General features: G+C 33.5%; 1 protein-coding gene across 48 annotated transcripts in view; it reads right to left on the reverse strand.

Annotated features, from left to right (window-relative positions):
• The window catches only part of itpr1b (inositol 1,4,5-trisphosphate receptor, type 1b), a 246,804-nt gene that overhangs the window by 147,039 nt on the left and 77,369 nt on the right, over positions 1–22,396 (reverse strand). For all 48 annotated transcript variants that reach the window (XR_012387289.1, XR_012387286.1, XR_012387284.1 and 45 more), the window contains 18 exons: positions 21,109–21,269; positions 20,392–20,533; positions 19,064–19,222; positions 16,156–16,328; positions 15,905–16,024; positions 14,266–14,451; positions 13,095–13,346; positions 12,573–12,714; positions 11,996–12,149; positions 11,631–11,821; positions 11,004–11,145; positions 10,858–10,909; positions 9,178–9,343; positions 8,448–8,621; positions 7,305–7,373; positions 5,118–5,255; positions 2,329–2,454; positions 636–836 (listed from right to left, as the gene is read on the reverse strand). Coding sequence is in view for 39 of the 48 variants with exons in the window: in XM_068224410.2 (XP_068080511.2) it covers positions 636–836; positions 2,329–2,454; positions 5,118–5,255; positions 7,305–7,373; positions 8,448–8,621; positions 9,178–9,343; positions 10,858–10,909; positions 11,004–11,145; positions 11,631–11,821; positions 11,996–12,149; positions 12,573–12,714; positions 13,095–13,346; positions 14,266–14,451; positions 15,905–16,024; positions 16,156–16,328; positions 19,064–19,222; positions 20,392–20,533; positions 21,109–21,269 (2,748 nt within the window). In the remaining 9 variants the exon portion in view is untranslated. The remainder of the gene's footprint in view (positions 1–635; positions 837–2,328; positions 2,455–5,117; positions 5,256–7,304; positions 7,374–8,447; positions 8,622–9,177; positions 9,344–10,857; positions 10,910–11,003; positions 11,146–11,630; positions 11,822–11,995; positions 12,150–12,572; positions 12,715–13,094; positions 13,347–14,265; positions 14,452–15,904; positions 16,025–16,155; positions 16,329–19,063; positions 19,223–20,391; positions 20,534–21,108; positions 21,270–22,396) is intronic.

Below are 22,396 nucleotides of genomic sequence, written 5' to 3' on the forward strand. Positions count from 1 at the left end.
TGGGTTATAGGCGTGTTTGTTTGACGTTTTCACCTTCATTCATTCATTTATTCTCCTCTGGTTTAGTCCCTTATATATCAAGGGTTGCCTGATATTCCAGCATATGTTTTACGCAGTGGATGACCTTCCAGCTGCAACCCAATACTAGGAAAATTCACTTTTACATTCACACACACAATCATAAACTACAGCCAATTTAGTTCATCCAATTACACAGCATGTCTTTGGACTATGGAGGAAACCGGAGCACCTGGAGTAAACATATGGGGAACATGCAAACGAAACTTTTTAGTGCATCTTTATTGATTAATCAAAGTGATGATCAATAGTTGGAATTTATGGGAAATTTCATCATTAGACAAAACTGTCACAATTTTTTTAATGTACAATTCACTCTATTAACAACCTACTAACTAAGGCTTAATAACTACTTATTATTACTAAGTGCTATTATGAAGTTAGTAGTTTGGTTAAGGTATTGGGTAGGATTAGGAATGTAAAATAAGATCAAGTGCTAATAAAAGATTAACAATATGCAGGTAATAAGCCAGTACTAAATGGTGTGAATTGTTACTTTAAAGTGTTCGCGATCCAACTAACAATGAATAATCTTCCAGCACACATCAGCATCTTACCTCGGCCATTACAATGTCCTGGCACTTCTTGATGAATTTGTTCTCTGCCTTGACGATGGTCTGCAGGAACTTCAGGTACTGGACGTGTCGGCCATGGGTCTCGATGCAGTGAACAAAGTGCTGCACGACACGTTCGTTCATCTCACTGCATAGCTGGAAGTTGTTCATGAATATGTGCTGCATGGTGATTGCCTCCAGGATCTGAAGAACAAACACATAGAGTGATTTCTAATTTTAAGCAAAGAAAAAAAAAAAACTGGATTGCATTCAAACTATCTGAGGTGACTTAGTGGACTTTCAAACTAAATCTTGTGATGAACACTAATACAAATGTGACCTAATGATGAACTATATATAAATATGAACACCAAATGGTGATCTAAGAGGACTACTGAATAATGAATATTCAGTTTTTTGTGATGCATTTATGAATAAAAAATGAATAAAGTCTTTTTAGTTTACTAACATTCTATTAATTAATTAATTTAACATCAATGTTAACATTATCAACATCATTAACATTATCAACATCATCAACAACATTAACATCAACATTATTAACATCGTCATCAACAAAATTACCATTAATATTGATATTAACATTAATATTATCACTAATATTAATCAATTTATAAAGGTATAAATCTGCAATGATCAAAGTTTAGCCAGTTTGTAATAGATTCATTCACCAAAACAATGTCAATTTTGGCTTTTTAACTTCACATGTACTTTCAAAATACAAAAAAAAAAATATTAGATTTAGAGATATAGAGAATTTATATTTAAATAAAGTAAATCCTGAATATACTACTAGAAAGTATTTATAAGTTTTGACGTAGTGTTTCCAATTTTTGTATCTTGTTATTTATTAACTCTTCGCATAAAATCTGGTACCCTTAATGAAAATCATCTACCCGGTCATTACTTTTGCAGTGACAAGTGTCAAAACACACTGTATATCAATTTATAGCAAGAAGTCTGACATTTCAAAAGTGGTTTTGGGATATACATGAAGAAACGTCATGACTAACCTCAACAACACACAAACATTGCAATTAACACAGTTACAGTAAAATCCCTCAAAATTAGGAGCAAAATTTGTCTCGACATGTTGTCATAATGATGAATCATAAAGCTTAGCAATATGGAAACTGAGAACCTCCGTCATTGTAAGAGTCACCCAACACTCAAACAGACTGAAGAAGCGCATTGATGCCCTGTGTGTAGGTGGGTGTGCTGGTTTTGGTGGTTTACATGGACAGTTTTTTGTTTAATGACATGGATATGACATGGTTGTACTTTATTATGGTGGTTTACAAGTACATGCATGACATCCCTGTAATTCAAAACACTTCAAGATCATACTTAATGAGGTCTTTTGATATTCCTAAAGAAAAAAACTTAAACAATTGGTTTTTACAGTACAAAATGCATTACACCAATGGATAGTCCGTGTAAACCAGTGTTTCTCAGGCATGTTCCTGGAGGACCACCAACACTGCATGTTTTGGATGTCTTCTTTATCTGTCACACCCATTACAGGTCTTTCAATCTATGCTAATAAGCTGATAATCTTAATCAGGTGTGTTTGGTTAAAGGGACATTGTAAATGTGCAGAGCTGGTGGTCCTCCAGGAACAAGGTTGAAAACCCTGCTGTAAACCACCAATACCAATAAGAATACTGTATCTTACCCCGGGGTTGAGAAACAGGTTGATGTGTTTGTGGAGCAGAGCCTGGTTTTGCTGGTTCCCTGCGCAGAAGTTCTGAAGAAACTCATGAGCCAGTTTCATGATCTCTTGCATTCGGACGTCCTCACCCTGCCAAAATGTACATCGTTTTTTCAGACTTTAGTTAGTGTGTGTGTGTTTTACCAGCTCATTATACCTGAAGTAATCAGAATTAAACTCTAAAAACAAAAACACATTATTTCACTTAGGATGGAAATCATAAGAAATTTCCAGCTGTTAAATCAGCAGACCGTTACAGACCGGTATCCCTAAATAGAGACCAGTATCCCTGCTTCCATTCATGGCCAAGATTCTGGAGAAATAATTAATTAATTAATTAATCCAATTAATTCCTGGACTTTCTTACTCAAAACAACCTCATGGACAACAAGCAATCTGGCTTTAAGAAAGGCCACTCAACTGAGACGGCCCTGCTCTTGGTCATGGAGGATCTCAGACTGGCTAAAGCAGACTCTAAATCATCAGTCCTCATCTTGCTGGATTTATCAGCTCCTTTTGACACTGTAAACCACCAGATCCTGCTATCTACGCTTGAGTCACAGGGCGTTGCAGGCACTGTTATTCAATGGTTCAGATCTTACCTCTCTGACAGGTCATTCAGGGTGTCTTGGAGGGGAGAGGTGTCCAACCTACAGTATCTAAACACTGGGGTACCTCAAGGCTCTGTTCTTGGGCCACTTCTCTTCTCCATCTACACATCATCTCTAGGACCAGTCATCCAGAAACATGGATTTTCCTACCACTGCTATGCTGATGATACCCAGTTATACCTCTCTTTTCACCCTGATGATCCCTCGGTTCCAGCTCGCATCTCAGCCTGCCTGTTGGACATTTCACACGGGAGGAGAGATCATTATCTTCAGCTTAACCTCGCAAAAACAGAAATGCTTGAAGTTTCTGCCAACCCGACTCTACACCATAAATTTTAAATCCAGATGGATGGGGCAACCATTACTGCATCCAAAATGGTGAAAAGCCTTGGAGTAACGATTGATGACCAACTGAACTTCTCTGACCACATTTCTAGAACTGCTCAATCTTGCAGATTCGCACTCTATAACATCAGAAAGGTCCGATTCTTCCTATCTGAACATGCAGCTCAACTCCTTGTTCAAGCTCTTGTTCTCTCCAGACTGGATTACTGCAACACTCTACTTCCAGCTAACCCTATCAAACCTCTTCAGCTGCTCCAGAATGCAGCACAAGTGGTCTTTAATGAACCTAAAAGAGCACATGTCACTCCGCTGCTCATCCATTTGCACTGGCTGCCAGTTGCTGCTCGCATCAAATTCAAAGCTCTGATGTTTGCCTACAAAGCGACCTCTGGCTTTGCTCCTTCTTATTTGCTCTCACTTCTGCAGATTTATGTGCCCTCCAAAAACTTGCGTTCAGTGAATGAACGTCGCCTCGTGGTTCCATCCCAAAGAGGGAAGAAATCACTTTCGCGAACTCTCGCATTCAATCTGCCCAGTTGGTGGAATGAACTCCCTAACAGCATCAGAACGGCAGAGTCACTTGCTGTCTTCAGGAAACGACTAAAAACTCAACTATTTAGTCTCCACTTTCCATCCTAATCTGCAATTGCCTCTCTGGTGAAACCACTAACTGTACTCAAAAAAGAAAAAGAAAAAAAAAACTTACATTACTAATGATTTCTTTTTTAGACTTTACACACCTGAAACTTGCCTACAGCACTTATTCATTGTTGCTCTTATAGTTGTGTAAATTGCTTCCTTGTCCTTATTTGTAAGTCGCTTTGGATAAAAGCGTCTGCTAAATGACTAATTGTAAATCATTAATTCATTTATATAACAACACTTATAACTCAATAAGTGTTGTTATTGACTAAAAAATAAACTACTCTTAAGTGTCGTTCACTCAAGAAACAGACAACACTAGTTTTGTTTTAGCTTTGTAATCCCTTTAAGAATTAGACTACCCAGCTTGTGTTGCATATTATGGACATACCAATAAGACACAAATTGTAAGAGTCATTCATTCATGAATCTGACTATACTGCTCACATGCATGTTTTGGATTCACTTAAAAGAACATGATCAGTAAGAGTCAGTCATTTACGAATCAAAGCAGACTTTGAATGTTTTGGACTACACCGTTTATGGTTGGTTAACTAAAAAAATTAGTTAAAGTTATTCAAAAGGTGGCACGATGGCCCAGTAGTTAGAACAGTCCCGGCTGGGCCAGCTGGCATTTCTCTGTGGAGTTTGCATGCTCTTCCCATGTTGGCGTGGGTTTCCTCAGGGTGCTCCGGTGGAATAGGCACAATAGGTGAATTGAATAAACTAAATTGTCCGTATATTGTAAAATCTGTAACTATTGACTTCCATATTATTTGATTTCCTACTATTGAAGTCAATGGTTACAGGTTTTCAGCTTTCTTCAAAATATCTTTTATCGTGTTCATCAATAGTAAAACCACTTTAGGAGTAAACAATGAGTAATTATCATTGAAAAAGTATTTTTGGATGTTTGTGATTCACTAAAGAATCTGCCCTGCACCTTATCATATGAGAGATTTTGTGTTCAAAAGCATGACACTTGAGGTAGGGTAAATAGTGAGTAAATGTACATTTTTGGTTATTAAACTATTCCTTTAAGTCATTCACACAACAAGCAGACAAAAATAGCCCAGTTTCCTGTATAAGATTGACAAAAAAAAAATCACTAGTCTTTTTAGATGTTTGTAATTTACTGAAGATTCAGCTCTGCACCTTCTCATATGGGATCTGCAGAAGCTCCAGCACCACTGAATGAGCTCCCATGTTCCTCAAGAGCCTTTGCTGCTGTTTCTTACTCTTCTTCCCCGACGGCCCTTCCTGCACGCACAGTTTACTGAGACGCAGGAGGATCTGAAGACAGGAGAAACAAAAACAGGAGTAATAAATAAACAAATGAATGAATAAACAAATGAATAATGCCTTCATTAATTTTCACAGCAAGATCAATATACATAAATACACACATGATAAGATCAGCTTAATTTTCAATGAGATGATACACAAACAGATATATAAATATAAATAAATGAAATTCACAAAAACTGCAAAAGTTTAATATGATTTTATATATATATATATATATATATATATATATATATATATATATATATATATATATATATATATATATATAACTTTACGTTTAAATCATCATCCATCAAAGTGTTTTCTTTATGAAAATCGGATGGATGGATGGATGGATGGATGGATGGATGGATGGATGGATGGATATACGGATGATGGATATACAGATGGATGGATACACGGATACATGGATGGATGGATGGATGGATGGATATACGAATGATGGATATACAGATGGATATACAGATACATGGATGGATGGATGGATGGATGGATGGATGGATGGATGGATGGATGGATGGATGGATGGATGGATGGATGGATGGATGGATGGATGGATGGATGGATGGATGGATGGATGGATGGATGGATGGATGGATGGATGGATGGATGGATGGATGGATGGATGGATGGATAGATAGATAGATAGATAGATAGATAGATAGATAGATAGATAGACAGACAGACAGACAGACAGACAGACAGACAGACAGACAGACAGACAGACAGACAGACAGACAGACAGACAGACAGATAGATAGATAGATAGATAGATAGATAGATAGATAGATAGATAGATAGATAGATAGATAGATAGATAGATAGATATTACTTCAACTTTCACATTCAAATAAAATGTTTTATGGTGAGAGCAGGTTGACAATGACTGATGTTGGTGGTGCATCATTATTTAATACTAAATACAGTGCTCAACATATATGAGTACACCCATCACAAATCTCTCAATTCAATTAATATTGTATATATAAAACTTTACAATGTTATATTCGTGCATATACATTAGATTAGTAAGTACTGAAGTAAAATCTGGAGCTAATCTAACAAACATATGACGAAAGTCCAAAATTAGTAAGGCAAATTTATATGCAAAATTCAAGATTCAAAAAAAACTTATTTTTTTTAAAATTTTGTAGATTGTATTTGTTTCCCAAATATTTAGAGTGAACTTAAATGGGTCACACTTTACAATAAGGTTCATTAGTTAATGTTAATTAATGCATTAACTAACATGAACAAACAATGAACAATACATCTACTACTGTATTTGTTCATGTTAGTTAACGTTAGTTAATGAAAATACAGTTGTTTATTGTTAGTTCATGTTAACTCATGGTGCATTAACTAATGTTAACAAGCATGGACTTGGTTGTTAATAATGCATTAGTAAATGTTCAATTATGATTAATAAATGCTGTACATGTGTTGTTCATGATTAGTTCATGTTAGTAAATGCATTAACTAATGAACCTTATTGTAAAGTGTTACCCTTAAATGTATTATCTTTCTATTTCTAAAGATGTTTGATGACTAAAACACTATTGTTAATAAATATATCTGTTTGATAAATCTGCTTTGTTCAAATGCACAAAATAGATGACCTATATTCACTGAAAATATAATATAATATAATATAATATAATATAATATAATATAATATAATATAATGTTTACTTATTTATGTTGAGCACTGTACAAATGAGTCAACCAAAAGTGACCGATTCGGCATCTGGAATATTAAGTCTGTTAATGCCTGGTCTTAAAAACAACATTTCAAAAGTGTCTTTTATGTATATTTGGGTTTATTTCAAACAGGAGAAAAAGAAGAGCTCAAACACTCTTCGACAGTTCATGTGGAGTTAATTCCTCTAGATGAACACTTCAGCACTGGCTAATTAGATCAACTTTAGAAAAGGAGGCCACATAAATAGCTTTGCCAGTGTTTATGGTGAATGGCAATATAACCGCTGACTGCTACACAAAGCTAAATGTGCGTGCGTGTGAAAGACACTTTACCTCTTTTACGTCTCTGTAATTGTCACTGCCATTTCCGTCCGTCTTTTTTTTGTCTGAGCCAGAGTCCCTCTAGAAAAGGAATAAACACGAGGGCTAAATAAAGTGTGTGGATGAAGTGTGAATGATGCATTGAATTTAATTAATAACAGTTTCAAGGTCCCAAAGAAAAGGTGAGAGAAGTTTTAAAATAAAATAGACCTTACAAAAACAGAACATAAGACAGCTTACAAAATACAAAATATATTAATGTATTTTACCAATTATATCAAATTAGGCTACAGCCAGGTAGTTAATTACATAAAATATTTTTTATGAATTATTTTAATATTTATAAATGTTATATCATGCAATATTGTTAGATTTTAAGTTAACTGTAATTATTAAAATATAATACTAATAATCATGTTAATAATAACATAATTATTAACAAATGTAAGTTAAAGCTCTATTTAAGAAGTTCTAAAATTAAATAAAACAAAAAAATGTTTTAAAGGAATGTCAAAGTGCAACAATAATGTTCATTTCACCTTTCAATTTTTTTTTGTCCTCAAAACATGTATAATTTCATTGCATAAATTGATAATATACTGTGTGTTAATTAGTGCTGGGCAAATATTAATCAAGTTTCGGTAAATATATGTGCATATTTATTATGTATATTTATTATGACTGGTACATACATGAACACAAAATTATACAAAACAATTGTTACATAGATATTTAAATGTATGTATAATTTGAATCATATACATATATTTTTAATCTTCAATTATAATAAACATTTCTCAGATTATGCAAGCATGTGTGTACTTATATATACACAATAAACATACACAGTACACACACATATTTTAAATCACAATTAATTTTTGCCCCGCACTAATGCTAATATATGTAAGCAAAACCATTTATATTTATAAGTAAAAAAAAAAATAGTTACAAAAAATATATATCAAAAATATATTTTTATAATATATATTCAAATAAATGTTTTTTTTATTGATTGATATAATGTAAAAAACTGTGAATAAGGGAAATTTAGACTATACACAATATTATAGTGTGTTGAATTTCATAAAATACATTTATATGTGCACTAAATGCCTACAAAAGCCCCCTGCTGTAAATAATAAATGCTAGCACCTTCTTTTTGTGGTCAGACTCTGCAGGAAGTCCGTCTCCTCCATCCATGCCTTCATCACCCTGACGCTTATAAACCCAGAGCTCAGATTTCTCCACGTTGGATCGCAGCTGGTCAAGGTCTGATTTGATCTGCTTGTAATTGTCGACGTCTTGACTGGTCACTAAAAGCTGAACCTGCATGGGGGGGGGGGGGGGTGTACATTGCATGAAGTTATATACAGTCGAAGTCAGAATTATTAGCCCCCCTGTATATTTTTTCACAATTTGTTTAACGTAGAGAAGATTTTTTTCCAACATTTTTTCTAAACATAATAGTTTAATAATAATTAATAGCTATTAATAATTAGTTTTCTAATAACTGATTTCTTTTATCTTTGCCATGATGACAGTTCATAATATTTTACTAGATATTTTTAAAGATACTAGTATTCAAATAAAGTAATACTCATTAATTAGGTTAAGTAGGCATGTCACTGTATAACTGTTTTGCATAACGTTTGTACTTTAAACAATCGAAAACAAAAATTGCGTAAAGGAGCTAATAATATTGACATTAAAATAAAAAATAAAAAACTGCTTTCATCCTAGCCAAAATAAAACAAACAAGACTTTCTCCAGAAGAAAAAGAATTATTGGAATCGCTGGAGGGCTAATAATTTTCACTTCAACTGTATAATAAAAAAAGAGTGTATTAAACTGAATATAACATCAGCGTTGCTGTATTAAATACCTGTTTGAAAGCCATGAGCACTTCTTGTCTCTGGCTGAAGTGTCTAAAGAGCAGGTGAAGCGCTCCGGACACAAGCGGTGGATAGTCATGCATGGTGAGATGAAGCAAAACCCTCAGAAACGTTCTGCCACCGTGGTCATCAAGATCCAGAGGTGTGTTCTCCTCACTGAGTGCAGACAAATGATTACATACAGTGCTTACATGGGATTATACTGTGACCTCCACTAATATTGGCACCTTTGGTAAATATGAGCAATGAAGGCTGAACTCAAAAAATGATGTTTGTGCTTGTTCAGACAACTTATTTTGAAAGGAGCTAAAACAACACAGTTCTTGATTTTTTTTTTTTTTTTGCAATAACTTAATTGTTTCATGATCAATCCACTTAAATGTGTAAAGTGGACTGGGTGGAACCTTGAATTTTTCTAACAGTGACTGAAAAAAATAACATAAAAAGTTAATATTATTGTATATATTAAAGTCTAAAAAGTATTTTTGTTTAACATTCAAAGCCTTTTCCTAAAATATTAAACAATCAAAAAAAATAAAAATAAATAAGATCCTTCAGTTTGTTTTTGGATGAGAGTAGAGCCTTTTTTTAATGAATCACCTTTGGTTCTAATGTTTGTCAGGACATATCGCAGTTTTAGAGACTTTGTAGTTGTAGTTTTAGTCTTAGACTTCGAGGACAACACATACACTTAAAAGACTTCATCAAACATGTACACATAATCATTCCCTATTTGCCATAAAACTGCAGGTTAACTATGTTTAGGGTATATAATACCTTGTATTTGATTGAAACTAACTTAATTTGTGCACCTTTTGTAAAGCTGCCTTTACAACCTTTTATTGTATCATTTTTTTACAATTACACTGTAAAACCCAACAATCAACATTATCAAATGAAATGAATGTAGTTAACTCAAAATTAACTGAAAGTTAATTCTACTCATTTAAAAAGAGTTTTAAACCTAGTTAAAGGTAATGAGTTAATTAAATATCTCATTAAGTACTCGTATAGATTACTTTACCTCAAATGGGTTGTTGCAATCGGTTTCCTCAAACGGCTTTTGGTTGCCTTAACTTATTGGGTTTTGCAGTACTCAGTTAGTTTGAGTTCTTCATTTATTGGGTTTTGCTGTGCTCAAATTGCTTCGTTTACTCAGATGGATTAAGTTCACAGTACTCATTAGGATTCTTTTTTTTTTTTTTTACTAACCAACCCTTTTTAACTAACCCTTTAGTTTTTTTTGTTTACTCAACTTTTTGGGTTTTACAGTGTATATATTTTCTATTTTGTTTCACTTTTACAGTGTAGCAAAACTATTTTACTCATTGTGATGAATGCCTGATTGTGTTTGGCCTGTGTGTTACTTCCTGAAACAATATCTTGTTCATCATCACCCAGGTGTACAAAAAAATGCAATAAAACAAATGGGAATATAATTCAAAAAATATTTTGCTCGTATGACTTTATAGGACTGCCAATATTTGTAACATTTTAATTGTATTCCTTTTTGATAAAACTGTCCTTTTCGCAAGAGTTTTATATTCTATTTTTGTATTTTGAGCAAAAGATCCAAAGGTAAATAACATATTTCTATAAAGCTCGCATATGCCAATGCTGCCAATATTACTGGATAGACTTTTTGATTAATTTGAGAAATTAATCTGTACCTGCCACCAAAAATTCCTTCTGCTTGCTCTTCAATGTTCTCAAAGTCCAGAGCTGTGAAACAAACAGAAACGCTCATATAATCTGTGTAGTAACTCAATATACTGTAAGTGCCAATCATAGTCCTCAGGTTTATTGTATACAGTACCTGGAATATTTGGGATACTGTTGGGGCCGTCTGCATTTGGAGCAGGTGCTGTATCTGTTTGTGTGTTGCTTTCGTCAAACTCTCGTTTGAAGATGCACAGCAAGCAGGAGATCCTGTAGTCCAGCCGAACATTCAGAATGAACTGAATAACAAGAGAGACATGACAAAAAAAATGTTAACAGATTTCTACTCTGTTTTTACTAACTGCTGAAATTAGGGTTCCTCAGGCTGAAGTCCCAAAAGTCTAAAATAAAGTAAAATAAAATAAAATATTTTAAGCCCTATAAAACCATTGAATAGCAATGATTAAAATAAAATAAAACATTTAAGCCCTAAAAAAACATATAATAGCAATGATTAAAATATAAATAAATAAATATTTTAAGCCCTATAAAACAATAGAGTAGCAATGATTAAAATATAAATAAATAAATAAATAAATATTTTAAGCCTTATAAAACAATAGAGTAGCAATGATTAAAATATAAATAAATAAATAAATAAATATTTTAAGCGCTATAAAACCACAGAATAGCAATGCTTAAAATAAAATGTTTATTTATTTATTTATTTTTTATTGAAATTTAATTGCTATTCCATGTTCCACTATTTAATGTTTGTAATCACCTGTAAGATCTCTATGATTTTTAGCTTGGTATCCATCACCAGAATGTCTTCTTTCTCTGGTTCTGTCTGGGTCTTCACTACATCTCCATCTGGAGGTGTTGTAGGGGTTGTGGGTAAGAATCCGCCTCCTCTCAGCACCACCTGAGTCATCAGCTCACCAACACCATGAATGGACTTCATTACATTACTACCTGCAGAAATAAAACCAACCAATTGTTAAACACCTCTCAGGCAACATATCTGTTTCAAACATTTAGCAATTGTCTGATTATAATACACAATATCAATATTGAAAGTTGAGCTGCTGATCTACCAAATAAACCTAAATTATTATAATATTAAAGATCAAGAGTGTGAAGATTTACTTTTGGACTCATCTCCTTTTTCCATCTTGTTGATGGGATAAATGGTGCTGACATGAACGCAGTCCAAAATGGCCAAAAGGATCTTCGTCAAACGTAACAAGTCGCTGAAGTTGTAAAAGCCGAAGTAAATGAGGTTTCTTGCTAAATTCACAACCTAAGAAACACAATAAACAAGCAAACACGTCAATAAATCAGGTTTCTATCCAAACACAAAGCAAATCTTTTTAGAGTGGCTAACTGTAGTATTGGTAATCTGGTAATCAACAGTAAACAAGGCAAGAATAATGGAGACAGCTAATTGATCACGTGAGTGTAATGTTCGCTACGTCAGATTTTTTAGCACATGTATTTCCATCTCCCATTATTCACATTCATGACTTTCCCGTAAATCCAAATCCACCTTAAGCTAGCATAATTTTTGTGTGAATTAAGGAGTTTTAATAAAAAAAATGCCATTTTCATCACTTATCATGCAATATTTCAGAATGCGCATTGACACGGGATGATGGAAACCAGCTAACGAAGTCCAAAACAACCACCGTTTATTGAGCTTTAGTATGCAGTACACGAGGCTTACCTCAAAAGTAAGCTTGTTTTTCTCTTTATCGGAGAAAGGAACATTTTGAAGGACCACATCTCTGAGGTAGTTCTCCACAAAATCCATTGTCAGCGCAAAACGCTCCTTTATCTCATCTCTGCTGGTTCCGTCATTGTCATAACTAAAACCAAACACAACAGTAATAAATTGAGCGGTATTTAGAAACCCTTGTCATTGGCCGGTGGCCATTCAGTAAACTGCAGCCAGCAACTTTTGGCAGCTTTTAAAATATTTGGTTAATTTTTTAATTCATAATAATAAAGATAAAGAAAATTTATTGTAATTGTAATAATAGTACAACAAAATTTGTTACAGAAACCAGCAGCAATAAAAAATGCAAAGGCAAACAAAACAAACAAAAAGTTAAAGAAAATTTGTGCACTTAACTGTAATAATTATAATAACACAGTCCTGGTTTAGAGTGTTTCGTGCAGTAAAGTGTTTAGTGCAATAATGGTAGAAAATATGAAAAATTATTATTAAATGAGCACTTGAACTTACTCATCGATGGCGATTTTGGAGGGGATCTCGGACCACAGCCGGGCATATTTGACAGGCATGACCTGCTCCTGTGGGTCTCGATCCACATGCATGTGAAGCATCAGTCTACAGAAGGAGGCCCGGAGGTCATAGGGCAGGTCTTCATCTGACATACAACGCAGGATCAGATCCACATCCAGCTGGCCCGAGATCTTCTCAATGGCCAAATACTGGCGGTCCAAACACATCCGAGCAAACAGATTCAGCTGATATCTGAGGAAATGAACCAGAAGGGTGAGATTTTGAGGAAAAATATTTTCTCAGTTGGATTTACAGTTGAGATCAGAATTATTAACCTTTCTGAATTATTAGCAACTATGTATACTTTGTTCATCAATTTTCTGTTTAACAGAAACATTTTTAACACATTACTAAACATCACTCTTTAACATGCAATCATTTCTTTTTTTCTTTGCCATGATCACAGCACAGAATAATTTGCGAGAATTTATTTTCAATAAAACAAATAAGAAAGAAGAAAAAAATATTACTGGAAATACTCTGTTGATTGCCAACTCAAACATAATTAGGAAAAATTCCCATTTTGAAAACATTTAGTCATTTATGAAAGCAATCGTAATCAATTACAAAAATTTGAAGTATAATGTGAAATAAAATAAACATTAACAGGAAACAAATAACAATAATAAAAATATAACTATATAAATATAATATACAAATATAACTTTAACTTATAAAAACAAACGAAAGAAAATAAAAACATGTTGCAGTAGTAAAAAGCAGATTAAGCATTAACTAAACAATAATAAAAAACAAAAACATTATTAAATTTAAAATATATATATTTTTAAATGTAATAAACTTTTCACCCAACAGTTTGGGTCATGCTAACAAAAGTCATTTAATGAAATAAAACAAAACATAAACATTAAAAATAAACTAAACAAAAATGGAATTAGTAGCTTAAGATGATGTAAATAACCAAATCTACAAAAAATACAACATATTTTAAAAATTAATTAATACATACATACAACAATAAAAGTAAAAAAAAATATATATATATATAAACCAATATATATATATTATAATATATATAAGACCAGATAGCATTTTATGATTCAAATTATGTTCAGATAAGTTTTTTCTATAAACTGTAAGCTTGGCTGACCTGTAGTAACTAATGACATCCTGGTCGTCTTTCTGGCCTTCTTTGGCATCTTGTGCCAACTCTCTGATGCTCTTACTCTTCACCTCTTTATTGCTGTTCTTCCAAAACAACCAGACCTCCTCCTCGTCTATTTCTGACTCCATAGGACCCTCTCCAGACTCCACCTCGAACCGGGACAACACCAGCCTGAGATAATACAGAATAAGACAGGGGGAAATGAGGACTTTTGAGTGAAACTGGCAACAAGGAGCTCTTAATTGGTAAAGTCTACAATTTGGCAGGCAGTGTTAAAATACATGTTGGTTTTTCCCTCTTAAAAACACATATATTTTTTCTCTGCATTATCTCACAGTCTGAAACATTTAATTTTAGTTAGCTTTTTTAGCTTAACAATAAACAAACAAAAAAAGGTTATATGAAAATTGACATGAAATGACAATCTTTAAACCATCCCTATCATTCTATCTCTCTCTTCTCAGATGGGATGGTGAGCCAAATCAAAGGTTACCATAAGCCAGGAATCACCCAATTTGTTCCTGGAGGTCCGGTGTCCAGCAGATTATAGCTCCAACCCTAATCAAACACACCTGAACAAGCTAATCAAGGTCTTACTCTGTATACTTGAAACACCCAGGCAGGTGTGTTGAGGCAAGTTGAAGCTAAACCCTGCAGGGCACCGGACCTCCAGGAACAAGATTGGTGACCCCTACCATAGGCTAACTTTGGCCCGCGGATCCTAGTTTGGGCATCTCTGGTCTAGGTCAATTGCAAGTATAAATATTTCTTTAAAAATTAACACAGATTTTAAATAGATAGTTTAATAGATTCCTCATTGGCCTTCCCAAAATTACAGTCAGACAGTTGCAGCTCATCCAAAACACTGCTGCCAGGATTCTGACCAGAAAACTAGAGCACATCATACCTGTCCTCAGGTCTTTACACTGGCTCCCAGTTACATTCAGGATAGATTTGAAAGTATTATTATTATTATTTGTCTAAAAATCACTAATTGTCCTAGGAGCTCAACACATGACAGATACACTCACTGAATACAAACTTAACAGATCACTCTGATCTTTAGGATCAAGTAAATTAGGAACTCCAAGAGTCAAAGCAGGATGAATAAGCCTTCAGCTACTACGCCCCCTGCTGCTGGAATCAGCTTCCAGAAGTGATCAGAAGTGCTCCAAAATTAGGCCCTTTCAAATCAAGACTGAAAACACATCTGTTTAGCTGTGCTTTTACTGAATGAGGACTGTGCTACATCCAGCAGATCGCATTATTATGTCTTTAGCTCTTTTCTTTTCCATTCTTTTAAAACCAATTTAACACATTTTAATACGTTTTTAATCATTTTTATTCTTTTTTTTATTTTATTATACTTGCTTCTTTTATTCTTGTTTATTTAAAGCACTTTGAATTATCATCGTGTATGAAATGTTCTTTATAAATAAACTTGCCTTGCCTAATAGTAGCAGCAGCAGCAACTACAATTTTACTATTATCACAAAACCTTCATTAATACATTATCAGAGACTTTGACCAAAATATGAATAAGGAGAATTGCTTTTAACATTACTAATGCAGTTTTCCTGGAAACCGAATGAGTCTACGTTCATGTTTTGAAACTTTGTCTTACTTGGTCTCTATAAGGATGTCAGCGTTGGCGGGGTTTAAAACGGCATTGCAGATCAGTTCCTGAGTCACTGGGATGGACTTATTCATAGACACACACAGATCTGAGAGGTAGTCCAGAAACCTGAACACAAACAACACATTGATACATGTCAGACTTCAGTCTTGCCTTCCTTCATACATACTTATATAAGCCCAAAAGTTTCAGTGTTGCTCTTAAGAGCTGTTTTGTCTTTGCACTACAGTCTCTCCCACCTCGGTTCACGGTTTTTCCTCACAAGGCTGACAAACGTGTCGATTTCTGCCGCCGTGATGTGCTTCTCCAAGAGTTTGCGGTTGTTGTGGAGGAGGGCTGTTATTGTGTCCTCGGCCAACACATCGTAGCCGATCTGTTTCTGCATGAAGCGGAACTGCTTGGCAATGTATTCCTGGACACAAAGACATAACAGTGATTCAATCTGTACACAAGTTCCCCATTCTCTAGTCTGTTTTGATTTAAACTGCATTAAAATTTAGGCCAAACAAAACATTTTGCACATCAGTCAATGAATGTCAAATATTTTATATAAAAGTATATTTGTATAGCTATTTTCACAATAGTTATTGTTTCAAAGCAGCTTTACAAAAGGTGCACATTATTATATTACAATTAAAATTCAGAAAAGTTAAGATTATTAGTTACCATAACTTTATTAGTTATTAATAACTTTAACTAATTAACTAGTAACTAATAGCTTTTTATAGTTAAAGTTATTATATAAGCACATAGTTAACCTGCACACATATCATATATGAGTCACAGGTGTCAAACTCAGTTACTGGAGGGCCATAGCTCTGCACAGTTTTGTTCCAACCCCAATTAAACACTCCTGATCAAACTAACTGAGTGCTTTAGGCTTGTTTAATACAGTACCTACAGATAAGTGTGTTGAAGCAGAGCTGGAACTAAACTCTGCAGGGCTGCGGCCCTCCAGAAATTGAGTTTGACACCCCTGATAAAGGTGATGTTATTGTGTACATGGTAAATAAAGTGTATTTCTGTATTAAGTGTATGTTTTAACACATTTTATTGTGTTTTCTGACCCATATATCACCTTGACCGAAAAATGCCAGACACTTTTAACTTGACAAAATGTTGAAAAAGCTAAAAAATGATAAATGTTGCATACTTAGATGTGTGTAAAATGAAATACATTCAAGTTCAAAAACTGTTGATAAGACTAAAACATGAGGAATATTGTGTTGGAAAATAGCCAACAGGAATAGTAAAATAATTCAATAATTTAGGTGCTAAAATAATTAAAACTACTGTAAAACACTTCAATCAAAATGCATTGGGATAATAAATACCAATAAAATGTATTTAAAGACTACTAAATAGCAACTAAAGTTTACAAAACTATAATAATCAATTAAAACAAGTAGTATATAAATAGCATTTATATAAGTTCAAAATCTTCTTGCTCAAATTGAATAAGGCATGTCAAAAAATACAAACTATTAAATGCAATAAATCCATTTAACCTAGTACACTACACATGTAAATGCATTAACACTGACAAGTAAATATTTGAAAGTTGGAGTGAGGTGTAAAAATGCATTACCCATAGTTTCTAAAAATGTTTTAAGAGTTTTAAAAGTAGTTGTAAAAGTGCAAACCACAGGAAATAACACCCATGTCTGCATGCCCAGATAACATCTTTAACTTTCTGAAGATATCTCAGAGAATCGAAATAAAGACGAGCTGAATTTAATCATGTCAGCAAGACATCAGAGAATAAGCAAATCAACATGGAAAGCAATGGGACTTTAGTTCTTATTCACCTTTTAAAGAGGCAATGTGATGCTTGAAGAGTTTCTTTCTATTAGGGGTGTGAGATATTTGCTGTCTGCAATAATTCAGCCATTTTAGTTTTAACTATGTGCGATCTGACATTATTGGGCTTGCCACAAACAAAGCAAGCATGAAACAAATTAAAATTAAAATTAGCTTTGACAAAATAAAAATAGATATGTTGTCTTGGAAAGTAGCTGAAAACTATACGCTCAGGTCTTAAAATAATTAAAAACAATTAAAAATGATAAAATGATAAACTACTAATACACAGTATTAAAATGTGGTTGATATATTAACTTGTGTACTTTAAACATTTAATTTAATGCTTTTGAATATAATTAACAACATTCATTAAATTAATTAATTTGTTGATCAGTCTCCGGGCTTTTTTAATTAATAAGTGTATATGTTTTGTGTGATGTCGATGTTGTTTGTGCATGTTCAAATAAATAATATCAATATATCACAATTTAAAATATGTTTTTAGAGTGCATCCAAATGTGATTCAGTCAATCCTACTTGAGTTTATATATACATTGTTTATTTTTCTAAATATTTGAGAAGTGATGTTTAACTAAGCAATCAAATTTTCATAGCATTACCTAAAATATTTTTTCTTCTAAAAAAATGTTGAAATAAAAGCAGCTTTAAAATGTCAAAAATAAAATTTAAAGTCAATATTATTAGGGGCCACATAAGATTTGCCCATTTAACCAAACTTGCTTAGTAAATATAATCAACTCAGTTAAGCTTTGGTTAAATTTAAACGTCACTTTAAGCTCAATAGTAGTATCTTGCAAAATATACTGTAAATATTATGAACGGTCATAACGGCAAAAACAAAAAGAAAAGAGTTAATAAAACTGTCATGTTTAAAATATGTCAAAAAGAATTTGTCCCTCTGAAATATTTGAAAAAAAAATTTAATTTCACAGGAGGGCTAAAAATGTTGCCTCCAACTGCATATATCATTGTCATGTTCAACAAATAAGTTTATCTATATGTTTTTAAGTTGCTCATTTATCAGGTCTTATATTTATTAAGTCTTTTAACTGCCAAATTTTATTGATCAAAGAAAACGATCATTTTATGCTGCATCAACATGACAGCACGCGCATATCATAACTGATCAAAATCTATTACGATATAACAAACTGTATTGTGTTTACGTTTGCTTAAAAAGCCTTCAAACCTTAACGAATAAATATTCAAAGGGGCATTATAATCCTGACACGCACAATGTGTTCAGCCAATCAGACTGCTCTGAGGTCAGCAAGCTAGCTAGCCAATCAAAGTAGAGACTGAAGCTCTTATGCAGTGACGCACCTGGTTCTTCCTGTAGTCCTGCTGTGAGTGTCGCAGGACGCGGTAGCAGAGCCGGCAGATGTGCCTGAAGGGAGCGTGTCTCTGGTCATTCAGCTCCTCCAGACGCAGCATTGGACCGTCCCCGCTGTCTGTGAATGGAGCCTGTAGCAGCTTGAAGATCTGGTGAAAAAGAGAGAGTGGAGACTTTACCTGTTTCCATTCACCTATTTTATGGACATTTTAGATATAAACATAAAAAAAGACTTAATGGAAATTCTAAGATGCACAGAAATGTTTTAATTGCACATAATTTATGCACACAACTGGGAAGGATAAACTTTTTTTTCAATAAAACAAAATGATCATACACTTTGAGTGAACACCTTTACTGAATGAATTCTAGTATGAACATCAAAAATTCATGTGATTTTGTTTTGACAGATCATGTAATAACAAAAATTAACACAATGGGACAGCACATTCTAAAACATCTGCTCCAATTAGCTTATGGAGAAGTCATTAGGCTAGTTGTTCACATACTTTTTTCCACCCTGCACAATGAATGTTTACAAGTTCTGTTCAATATAGACATGAAAACATTTAATGTTTGTGTGGTATTAGATTAAGCAGGCTGTGTTTTTTTTATTGTTGTGAATTAGATAATCGTAAAGCTGATAAAAACATTTTTTCTTGCAACTGTACATGCTGTCTCACAGAAATGTGTAGAGGTTTAGGTTTGCAATTGCAATCAGAAATGCCTTTTAAAGAATCAGTTGTATTTAAAATAAAGGCTTTCATTATATTTCACCATGGCATAGTGTTTGCAATTATTATTACAATTTCTTAGTAGAGTAAGTAATACAAGGATAACAATAAAAAGAAAACTTAAAACATGATTTAGAATTGCTTTATTAAGTTATTTTATTATTTATCTTTCTTATTATTATAATCATTGTTAAGACAACATCTATAAACAATAACAAAGCATTCTTCAATTTGTATGTATAAGTCCACATTTTGTATTTTATAATAATAATAATAATAATCATCTTTTTGTTTACATTTAATGAAATACTTCACAATGATATGATAATGTTAAACAAAATTAAACAATATAATTATTATTATTATTATTAATAATAATAATAATAATAATAATAATAATAATAATAATAATAATAATAATAATAAACAATAATAATAATAATAGCAATAACAACATTTATTATCCTTGTTGTAGATATTTGTCATAGAAAATACCTTCCGAATTACCATTAAAATTAACATTCTTAGATGATGAGGTATGTCTTTTAGCCACTGCAAGTTATAAATTGTAGGTTAAATCGTACTTGTTTTAGAATGTTCTGCTCTCTCATGAGTTTCTGTCGTTCACGATTGGGTTTATTGACCATGATCTCCAACACATCCTGTCCATTGTTGGGAATGTCCACTACAAAAAACACGAGATCCTCCAGCAGCTTAGTGACAAACCTACAGAAACCAACAGCGAAATGAATGTCATATTAATTATAATGATGGATTCATCTCTGAACAGTCCCTATTGGTAACACTTTACAATAAGGTTGTATTAGTTAATGTTGATAATTGCATTTACTAACATGAACAAACAATAAACCATACATTTATTGCAGTATTTGTTCATTTAATTAATAAAAAATACTGTTCATTGTTAGTTCATGTTAACTCATGGAACATTGATACAAGCATGAATATGGATTTTATTATACTATTGAATTAGTATATGTTGAACTATAATTAATAAATGCTTACAACTATTGCTCATAATTAGTTCTTCTTAGTAAATACATCAAGTAATGCAACCTAATTGTAAAGTATGACCTCCTTATTCTTAGACAAAATCCAAAATTTTTTCACTAAATGTGCTGGTAAATGCTTAAAAATGCCAGTTTTGGCCTGGAAAGCCTCCTGGAAGTGTTTTTTCCACTGTAATCAATTACTGCATTGAAACCTAGGTCTGGCAAAAGCATTTAGTCCGGGGTCACATGAGGACAGAAACACTTCCCAAACACATTCCTACTCCATACCTTCTTTCATTCTGGGTGATTGTGCCCTTCTCTAGCTTGCCAGCGATGGATGCCAACACTTTACTGGCATCATTAGCAAAGTCCAGATCCCTCACCTCTGCAGGAGGAACTGGCACAATGGCGAAGGCCTCTTTATCTTCTTTGACGGCAGACGTGCCGATCTGAAGCACAAAACACAGTAGAATTAAAGGGATAGTTCCCCCAAAAGACTTGGTTATTAATTTATCACCCTTGTGTCATACCAATCCCCTGGGATCAATCATTCATCATCAGAAAACAAGGTTGATATATTTTAGATTAAATCTGAGAACTCTCTCATCCTCATCCGAGTACAAACTTTCTGTGTGACTTCAGTGGTTCAACTGTAATTATATGAAGCTCCAAGAACACTTTTGTACACAAAAAAACTGTAAAAACAACTTTGTTCGCCTATGCCTTCCGCATCAGATCAGGGTGCACATTTACTACAGGCAATTAGGGGTTGCACAGACTAGTCGACTTTAATACTCTGCTGTTACACTTTTTGATTGATGTAAACTATTCGCGCTGCGCAGATCACATGGTTTTTGACCTGCACTACATGGCACCCTTAACCAACAAATTTTAAGCAGCTTTTTGACTCGCACTATCATTCATTCATTCATTATTTCCATTTCTTTTTTTCTGCTTAGTCCCTTTATTAATCTGGGGTTGCCATAGCGAAATGAACCGCCAACTTATCCAGCACATGTTTTATGCAGCAGATGCCCTTCCAGCTGCAACCCATCACTAGGAATCACCCATACACTCTCATTCACACACATACACTACAGACAACTTAGTTTACCCAATTCACCTATTACGCATGTCTTTGGACTTGTAGGTCAAACCGGAGCACCCAGAGGAAACCTTGTTGCTTGTTGCACACATCATAATGGTAAAATCTGCGACTGAGCAGGACTCTAACAGAGACACAACTAATAGTCTTTGTCATTTGTGCATTATGTAGTTACAGTATAAAATAACTTGCCATGAAGAGGTGTTAGATGCACTTTGTGGTAATGATGTATGCACTACTTTTGCACTAAATATATCTGTTATCGTTAACTTCCTAGTAGTAAAACCCATGAGCAATGTGTTGACTGCATTTGTTTTACACTAAAATGAGCCTATGCTTATGTTGCATTATTAACGAAATGAACAGTGTTGACAATGCATTTATTTTGCACTAAAATGAGTTATTGGTAATGTTGCATTGCTTTTGCAACATGTTATGAGTGGTCAAACAGCATGTGTACTTTTTTTCTAC

Source organism: Danio rerio, chromosome 11 (genome assembly GCF_049306965.1).
Source record: "Danio rerio strain Tuebingen ecotype United States chromosome 11, GRCz12tu, whole genome shotgun sequence".
Taxonomy (NCBI): domain Eukaryota; kingdom Metazoa; phylum Chordata; class Actinopteri; order Cypriniformes; family Danionidae; genus Danio; species Danio rerio.